We start from the raw sequence: 9,556 nt of genomic DNA on the forward strand, positions 1-9,556 counted from the left end.
CACACATATATATATATATATATATATATATTCATGTTGGTTTCTGGAGCGGTATCCTTGTTAAACAACATTATGGGAAAACACTCCCATAAACCAATTAGATTTAGGGTGGGCGGTCAACAGTTATTTTATGAATCTAACTTCTCTACTATTTATGAGTCAAATATTGTAAAATCATTCTCTCTGTCTCTCTCTCTCTCTCTCTCTCTCTCTCTCTCTCAGGTATGTCTAAACCTGGAACTGCAGTGCGCTGGAGGAGAGCAAAGACTGAGGTGAGAATCTGAGTATAGATTAATAATAGACTCCTGACTTTATGAAGTTTCTGTACGCAGAGACAAAAATGGGACTCTAAATAAAGAATTTAACATCCAGATTGTGTCTCTTCATCAGGACATCACCTCCAGAAACGAGTGAGGAGGAACCACACACACATAAACACATCTGGGTGAAGTCTGTCCTGAGGAGGCGGAGGAAGTGAGTGTGTGGACACAGATCCTGCATCCGCTTTAAAATTAGTTATAGATCAGTTTTTGTAGTGGTGTTTTCACTGATCAGCTAAAGAGTTCTGAATATAATAATTACTGAAGAGTGATAGAACCAGTGATGGCAGATGACTGTCACAGGAAATTTTACATGCTAAGATTAGCATGCATTTTTAAATAGATGGACATATCAATGAAAAATGATCATTCTGTAAATGTTTAATAATTTGATCAGTTTTCCTAAATGAAAGACTGGATTGCATTATGAGGGATTCTTTGAGTCAGTGGAGATGCCCTGCATGACAGAGCATAGAAGTGAAATGTGTCCGTGGTGTTTATAAATGCATCAGCTTGGCTTGGTTAGGCTCTTCAACATGGTGACCAGGGCATATGTGTTATTGTCCAGCTTGTCTAGTCAGATTATCAGATTCTAAAAAATATTTACTGCTAAACCTAGTTTAATATAATATTATAATGACTTTGCAAGAAATCTTTAACTTTTGAGAAGTTGTAGCAAAAGAAGTGCCAGTTTAGCTTTGCACAGATGCCTCATATTTGTCAAGTGCCTTTGTTATATGAAACAGGAGGAGTGTTATTGCCATTTTCCAGGGTTAAAGTCACATATCCGTGCTGTGTGATTTAAGAGGGCTGAAATTTTAAGCACAAAGTGCTGCTATCAGGAGCGCAATAATTAGATTTACTATAAAAGCATTGCACTTAAAATAGGATTTAAAGCTCTTATTTCACAGGGACTTAAGACAATTAAACCCTGCTTGCAGGGAATTAGTGCTGCCAAAGGAGAACATGTTCTCGATTTACTGTATAATAAGTGTATAATTTTGTCACGTTCACACAAGGCAACTGCTCTCACAGAAAGTTAAACTGAGCAAACTGTGAGTAGGAAGCAATGTCTGTCTGTGCAACTGAACTTGTATCCTCTGAAGGGAATGGCTAATTTCTGATCTTTTTATTAGGATGATGAAAAGTTTTTTTTATCACAAAGAGTCAAAGGTTTTAGGACACAGTGGAGTTTTTAAAAGGCAGCTCGGTTTTGAAGAGCAAAGACATTCATGAGGAAACAAAAGCAAAGCAAGGATCAAATGAACTGTTTAAAGTAGGAGCATTTCAATTTTAGAGGTTTAAGCCTAAACATCTGAAATCAAACATGTTTGAGACCAAGCCAAGGTGAATAAGTGAATTATTCAAATGCATTTATCTTAGCCAATAGATATCTATATATGAAGTGAAGTGTATATATGTTTATATGAAGTGTATTGTCTTCGGTGTTTATTGTAAATGTTTTTGTAATGTCCATGAGCAATGAAACAAGAATGAATATTGCTCTATAAAAAGTCAATATTTACTGTAAAGTGTTCTGTAGAAAATGTATCATTATGTGGGGCCAATCATAGAAAGCTGAAAGGTAAGGATGCTGAAAGGATTTAAGCTGTTTCTCAGCAAAACCGTACATGACAATATAATATTAAAGGGCTGACAACGCCACCTATTGGGCAAAAGTTAAAAGTAATTCTATTTACGGACATTAAAGTGCTTGTCCTTAAATCCTTATCAGAATGCTATGTCCAATCAGATTTACAAAACATTTACATCATATTTTTGTTGCTGTGCCTGGTCCTGTAATTGCTGCTTGCAGCTATATTTATAATAATAATTTTTGTTAATACAACAATCAGTTAGATGTGGGATGTAAGCAATTAGTCCATTATATCCCGTTAGAAATGGGATAAAAAAAAAAGTTGAAAAAAATACAGAAAAGAAAAAATGTGTTTTTATTTATTAATGTTTTTCAAATTATATAATTAATAAGTCACTGGGTACAGAGTTAAAAGGCAAGATGATTCCAATATGACTGTTTTAGACCATTGACATTATGATTGGATGTAATTTTAATGCAACGGCATGTTGTAAAATTAAGATGGAATTGCAGTTTGTACTAAACAGGACTCATAATGTGTTCACTGATCAGTAATCTGAAAATATTAAATATTAAATTATTTCCCTAGGGAGAGCTGCCTTTAAGCTTTGATGACTGCAGTGAACCTGTAACTGCATTTAATAATCTGTGTCACAAGAGAGCTAAAGATTTACTGTAAATAGTACAAACTTTAGTTATGTATTATTCCACTGCACGTGAAAGTAAAATGTGAAATGTATGTGGTTCATGTATGCACTGTAAAATATAATCTTAAAAGTAAATGCATTTGTCATTTGCACAAACATAATTTGCCATGTTAGAAAGTATTAAAGGAGTGATAGGCCTTAAAACAGATGTTTTATAAGGTTAATAGTTTTACAGTGTATTTTGAAAAAAAACTGTATTGTCCATTTTCAATTATAAAGCTTTATATATAAATATAATAGTTTTTGTTTTTTGCTTTAATCAAACACGTTCTCTTTTAGCCAGATATTATTTAAAGGAGTCATATGATGTTGCTAAAAAGAACATTATTTTGTGTATTTGGTGTAATGAAATGTGTTTATGCGGTTTAAAAGGAAAAATTTAAATCACATCATATGACCCCTTTAATATTGTTTTTCAAATGCATACTGGATTAGAATCAATGCAATTGATTGTTGTTGCTCTTGCTAATGTAATTAACATGTAATGTAATTGGGCCTGCATTGATTTATGGACTGAACTTACACATTTTGACAAATTTGCTCCAGGTATTATTCAAATTGGTCTATTTGTTAACACAATGAATTTTAAAATAATCTCATGTAATGGTAGCAGGAAGAGGAATTAGGGCTTCAGATTATTTTTTAATCTGTTCTAACATTTAATATATTTAATTATTCTCTTCTGGGCTTTGTGTGTTTAATATGGATTTTGTGCCTCTGAACCTGTAGCTGTGAGATATCTGTATTCACCATCTGAGACACATGTTTCATGACACTATAGGACATGATAATGATATTAATACCAAGTAGTAGTTTGTGAGTTTTGTTAGTCACAAACTCATAAAACAAGCTGTTTTATTGAAGTATTTATCTTATTTAATCATTCAGTGAATAAACCAAGAACAGTGAATCCTAGTTTCCATCAGTTCAGTAATTTATTGTAGATCTGCAGCGTGAAGATCTCTGCATCTGCTCATGACCTTTAGGAGTAAGAAATTATGCAAAGTATTAAAAAATGTCATTTTCAGTATAAACAGTTTAGAAGCACACTGTTTGCACTTACCACCTGTGTTTTAAGCAGCCTCATCAAGTTTACAATAACCTAAAATATATGATATGATAAATACGTTTTATATAAACGATGGAATTGCATTCACACATCATGTTTTCCCGGTCTTTGTTTTACTTAAGTTACATAATCAATAATCAAATGCGTCAGACACAAACCATTTTTCAGAGGTGCCTTTAAGTATTCTTCCATATAAACACACACCATTTTTGACTTAAATTCCTGTATCACTTCATCTGGTGTGTTTTCATTACGAGCTGCAATGGAAGACAGACAGACAGACATTCATTATGAATAAAAGTCTGTTGTGTAACTGAATCACTTTGCAATGGTGACTTTACATGCAGCACATATACAGTATTAGAGATGATCCTTTAAGGTTTCAGGGGAGGGTTCACACTGAATTGAATGTTTTCATTGCTGTCCAGTTTAACATGTTGCACTGATCATGTAGGTGAAAGAATACAATGATTAAACATGATACTGACCAAACAGCATAGCACTGACTTCCTCGTCTTCATCCACAAACAGTATTATGATGCATGAAGGGCAGTTTATGAGCTTGCCATCCCAGATCAGTACAATAGTGTCGAAATCTGTTCACACAGTGATACATTTTAAAAAGGAAATGAAGTCATAAGAAATCATTTATCTTTTAAAATAATAACTAAAAATAATAATGATTAAATGTATTAATGGGTCTCGTGGAAGAATATTGCTTGATCTTAACCCATTATATAGTGTAAAACATGGATAGACAGTGTTGAATTACTGTGTTTCAGACTGATCAGACTGTACATCAGTTCCTACCGGTTCTGAACAGAAACGGGTCCGTCACAGACAAAGCAAAGTAGCTCCAAGTATTTTTCTGACACTGATCTCCACTGTGATAAACAAAAAGATTTGATATGCTTGAAAACCTCACATATTGTAAATAATAGAACAGTCATATGTCAGTGTGCGTATGTGTTTGTTAATGACTAAACATACTATGGTATTAACAAAGATTTCTGTTTTTACTATCTATATTTATATAGAACTCACATATAGAATTCAGTTTTTACTGTCATTAAGACCCCACAAAAACAAGGATGTGTGTGTGTGTGTGTGTGTGTGTGTGGGGAAAAGCACAGCACATCATGAATGGAATCCATCAAAATACAAAAGTAGATGACAGGCTAGTAGTTAGCCCATAGTGTGGTTGTCACTTTTTGAAATGGCTGAAGTGTGTGTGTGTGTGTGTGTGTGTGTGTGTGCATGTGCATGTGTGTGTGCACTTGTGCGTGCGCGCAGTTTTCCACTCACATGCGAATGGTTTCAGTCACCGTCAGGGTGTCGTTAGCACCTTTCTGAATGTGAAGAATAGAGCTGTCGGTGGTCTTGAAGGACTTAAGATCATCTTCTTCCCATGCAGCTGCTGCCACAAAATACCAAGAGCCCATATACTGCACAAGAAGAATATATACTGTATATGTATGTATATATATATATATATATATATATACATGTGCATCTCAATAAATTAGAATGTCGGTATTCTAATTTGTTGAGATAGTGAATTGGTGGGTTTTTGTTAAATGTGAGCCAAAATCATCACAATTAAAAGAACCAAAGACTTAAACTACTTCAGTCTGTGTGCATTGAATTTATTTAATACACGAGTTTCACAATTTGAGTTGAATTACTGAAATAAATGAACTTTTCCACGACATTCTAATTTATTGAGATGCACCTGTATATAGTATATATAACATATATAATGGATGAAAATATTTCTTATAAATAACTAATTAGCCACTTAACTAATATGAGTTAATGAGTGAAATTCAGCACAAAGATCGATATTTTACAAACAATGGACTCTACCACAAAACAAAGACTAGTTGACATTAGTGTGCTGCAGTGTTCCTGTCACTTGCAACATTAAGGTCATGGGTTCAATACCAAGTAAACACACAATTAATAGACATTTTATGAGCAAATAGTCACTAAACATTTTTAAAGCTGGAGAGACCTCAGATTTGTACATCAGTTAATTTACAGAAGATCTGGAAACCTGTCCTGTGAGAAAAACAACATTTATCATATTGTGTGTGTGTATACATAAAAAATAAGATCTAAAAGCTAAGGAATAAGGCTTTTCGAGCCTCTTACCTCATCAGTATTAATAACAGCAGTGGAGAGAGGAGCTGGAGGAAGACATGGCACCATGACCTGTATCCCAGCGTAAAACAGACCCATTAGTGAGCTCACAACACCCCATAATGTGTTCATAAGCATGGCTGCATCAATGAGATCGCCTGTGATATACAACGAATGCTGATGTCTTCTAAGTGACTGATGCTTTGACAGAGATGTTTTAATACAGTGCTCAGGGGGACTTTCACCCTGATTTGTTAGCTTTTTTCTGTTTGCTAGATAATCTGATAATGGTTAATGGAGTGTTTGTCAGGGCAATGCACCCCAATACGCCTGACCTTGTCCTGGACCAATCTCTCTACCCATGCATGCTGCAGAAAAATATGCAAAGCCATTCAAATGGAGGACAATGTGACAATGTGGTTTAGTCTTTACAATGTCTCACAAATAATTCATGATGGTACAAAAAAACACAGAACTCAACAGTTAAGAAATATCACATAATATATAATTTACTGTTTCTCCAGACAGTAACAAGATTAAAAGAAAGGACATGGAGACTTCTGCTTAAGTCCTACTATTATTCCTTTCAGTGTATGTTTATTGTGACCTTTGGATTGACGTTGACTTGCTCTTCAGTGCAAAATGCAGCCTTGCTACTGTCTCTTTACTAATCAAAGCTTACAGTTATTTAATGCCCTCTTTTGTCCATACTTTCACTAGATGTCTCTGTGGAAATTGTAAATGATTTTGTGCAAATAAGTGTTTTCAAAAAATACTTTTGATAGGTGCCTGCTGCAGAAAAATATAACAAAACAAAAATATTACAGTGGTAAAATGATTATTGACATCTGTGTCTTTACTGTAAAAATGCTTTTTAAAAATCGCAATTATTCAGCATTTGTAATTTCTCTTGCTGAAGAATCTGTCACTTGTTCACCAATCAAAGCAATGGGATCGTTGAAAGACTAAATATCTTTGAGTAGAAACAAATAAAAAACTTAAAACTAAGATTGAAAGCCCCTGAGCATACACAGCTCTAGAAAAAGTTAAGAGACCACCGCAAAATAATCAGTTTATCTGGTTTTACTAGGCTATTTGTAGGTAGGCTATGTGTTTGAGTAAAATGAACATTTTTGTTTTATTCTATAAACTACTGACATCATTTCTCGCAAATTCCAAATACACATTGTTATTTATAGAGCATTTATTTGCAGAAAATGACAACTGGTCAAAATAACAAAAAAGATGCAATATGTTCAGACCTCAAATAATGCAAAGAAAACATGTTCATATTAATTTTTAAACAACACAATACTAATGTTTTAAGTAAGGAAGAGTTTAGAAATCAACGTTTGGTGGAATAACCTTGATTTTCAAGCACAGCTTTCATGTGTCTTGGCATTCTCTCCACCATTCTATAACATTGCTGCTGGGTGACTGTATGTCAATCCTGGCAAAAAATAAATACAAAATTAATCGGCTTGGCTTTGTTTGAAGACTTGTGACTCTTCCTCTTTAACACATTCCAGAGGTTTTCAATGGGGTTCAGGTCTGGAGATTGAGCCGGCCATGACAGGGTCTTGATCTGGTGGTCCTCCATGGAATCACATGGCTTGATTCATGCGCCCTTGACAAAGATGAATGTACTTGATTCCAGCCTTTCTGAAGCATCACCAATCCTCCACCAAATTTCACAGTGGGTGCGAGACACTGTGGCTTGTAGCCCTCTCCAGATCTCCGTCTAACCATTAGATGTCCATGTGTTGGGCAAAGCTGACAATTGGACTCATCAGAGAAGATGAACTTACTCCAGTCCAATCCTTATTGTCTTTTGCAAACCTCAGCCTGGCTCTTCTTTGTTTCTCATTGATGAAGGGCTTTTTTCTAGCTTTGCACGACTCCAGCCCTGCCTCTAGGAGCCTGTTTCGAACTATCCTCTCCGTGCACTTCACCCCTGCCATTTGCCATTCTTTTTGTAGGTCTCTTGATGTCATCCTACGGTTGCTGAGTGACATTCAAATGAGTTGGCAGTCATCCCAGTCAGTGGAGAGTCATTTTTGCCCTCTTCTGGTCTGCAGCTTTGTTGTCCCCAATGTCTGCAGCTTGACCTCATTCTTATGAACTACTGTCTTTTAAATTTTAAGAATGGAAGCAACCTGACTCTTACTCTATCCCTCTGGCAGTAAAACCATAATTTAACCCTTTGTTTCCTCACTCAAAACTTTTCTTTTCAACTCAATTGACACATTGTTCCTCCACGTAATAGTGGTCACAGATTCCGATTTTTCAAAGTCGGTAAATGTAATCCAGTATTTTAAGATCTGTTCCATTTTTAAAAGTCATGTAGTGTATGCCAGCCTTAAATCACGTAACTTTGATAGATTCTAAACAAAAGATTCAAAGAGATCAAAGCTTCACACAATGCAGTGTTTCGAAATCGTCATTAGCCTATTAGTAGCCTAGCTATGCATGTTTTTTTTAATATATAGTACCAGATGACTTAGTTGTCAAAGTATACTGTAGAACCACTGTATAGCCTACTCAGAAATGTAGATGTCACAGCTTGCAGACACACCTGCTTTGCACATGTCTCATACAAAGAACCAGGAAACTTGTACTCTCAAGTTCAGGAAAACGAAACTTATTGTCCTTTCGCGGTTGTACCTTGAGGGATTTTGGTTGTATGGTGACTGTGATTTCACCAAATACAACATGTTCCTGGATCAACATCCTTGTTGATCCTGGAACAACATTCCTATCAGAAAATTAGAATTGAGGGATAACTTTTCAGGAAATATCTGTCTTAGGCTTACAATCAGGGTTAGGTGCTTCTACACCCTTGGTAATCAGCTATCATTTCACACTGTTTTTAGGAATAAATTATGGGTAGGGTTAGGTTTAGGGGTAGGGATTGGGTTAAGTCTATATTTTTGGACAGTAATGTTGATCCAGGATCAACAAAAGATGTTGATCCAGGAACATGTCTTACTTGGCAAAATCACGGCGACCTTGGTTGTATACGCTTATCTTTTTACTGCATGCAGTAAAATGGCAGAATCCAGTATTTCAGTGGCTCAAGGCCAGTTTAACTGTTCAATCTGTCTGGATCTACTGAAGGATCCATTGACCATTCTCTGTGGACACAGTTACTGTATGAGCTGTATTACAGGCTGCTGGGATCAGGATGATCAGAAGAGAGTCTACAGCTTGCCCTCAGTGCAAACAGACCTCCACTTCAAGCAGGGCCGCATTAACCATTGGGCTAGGCGGGGGCCCATGATTGGCTGTGGAGTAGATTGATTGGTCGTCGGTAGCGCCGATTGCCAAAGCCCCTCCCCTCACTTATTAGCGCTATTATTTAGCATTGTGGTTTAAAAACAAAGTTAACTGTTCAGGGACATTAAGCAGTGGGGCAGAATTCATTTTGGCAAATGCGCGCATTAAGACGGTCACGGCCCGATTCGCGTGGCGCGCACCTGCTCTACAGCGCCAGTCTAACTTGAGTTATTTTTCGCGCCTTGTGCTTAAACGTTCAAATGCACAGTTATGTGTCAAAATGTCTCCTCGTCAACACAGTCATTTGTGTCTTAAATGAACGTTAATGGTTAAATATAAAGCACGTGTAGTAGTAGGCTATACGAGTCCTAATATGATGAGACTTTAAAGGGATAGTTCACCCAAAAATTAAAATACTGTCATCATTTACTCAGCCTCAATTTGT

At 35.9% G+C, this 9,556-nt stretch overlaps 2 protein-coding genes across 3 annotated transcripts in view; one reads left to right on the forward strand and one right to left on the reverse strand.

Moving 5' to 3' along the window:
• LOC107659711 (transmembrane protein 71-like) overlaps positions 1-2,806 on the forward strand; it is an 8,448-nt gene extending 5,642 nt beyond the window's left edge. The window contains exons 9-10 of the mRNA XM_016448737.1: positions 223-272; positions 391-2,806. Of these exons, the coding sequence (XP_016304223.1) occupies positions 223-272; positions 391-414 (74 nt within the window). The 3' untranslated portion in view covers positions 415-2,806. The remainder of the gene's footprint in view (positions 1-222; positions 273-390) is intronic.
• Positions 2,807-3,465: 659 nt separating this feature from the next.
• apom (apolipoprotein M) lies at positions 3,466-6,048 on the reverse strand. Of its 2 annotated transcripts, none has more exons than XM_016448769.1 (7): positions 5,848-6,048; positions 4,999-5,138; positions 4,504-4,577; positions 4,182-4,289; positions 3,898-3,950; positions 3,688-3,726; positions 3,466-3,604 (listed from the first exon to the last, which is right to left on the reverse strand). In XM_016448769.1, exons 1-7 carry the CDS (start codon positions 5,971-5,973, stop codon positions 3,560-3,562), a joined length of 585 nt encoding a protein of 194 aa, XP_016304255.1. In that variant the 5' UTR covers positions 5,974-6,048; the 3' UTR covers positions 3,466-3,559. The 2 variants fall into 2 exon arrangements, with proteins under 2 accessions (XP_016304255.1, XP_016304247.1); XM_016448761.1 differs by having other exon boundaries at positions 3,535-3,604; positions 3,852-3,950; positions 5,848-6,042.
• Positions 6,049-9,556: the final 3,508 nt, after the last annotated feature.

The sequence above is a fragment of the Sinocyclocheilus anshuiensis genome, unplaced genomic scaffold (assembly GCF_001515605.1).
Source record: "Sinocyclocheilus anshuiensis isolate Anshui unplaced genomic scaffold, SAMN03320099.WGS_v1.1 scaffold850, whole genome shotgun sequence".
NCBI classification, from domain to species: Eukaryota; Metazoa; Chordata; class Actinopteri; order Cypriniformes; family Cyprinidae; genus Sinocyclocheilus; species Sinocyclocheilus anshuiensis.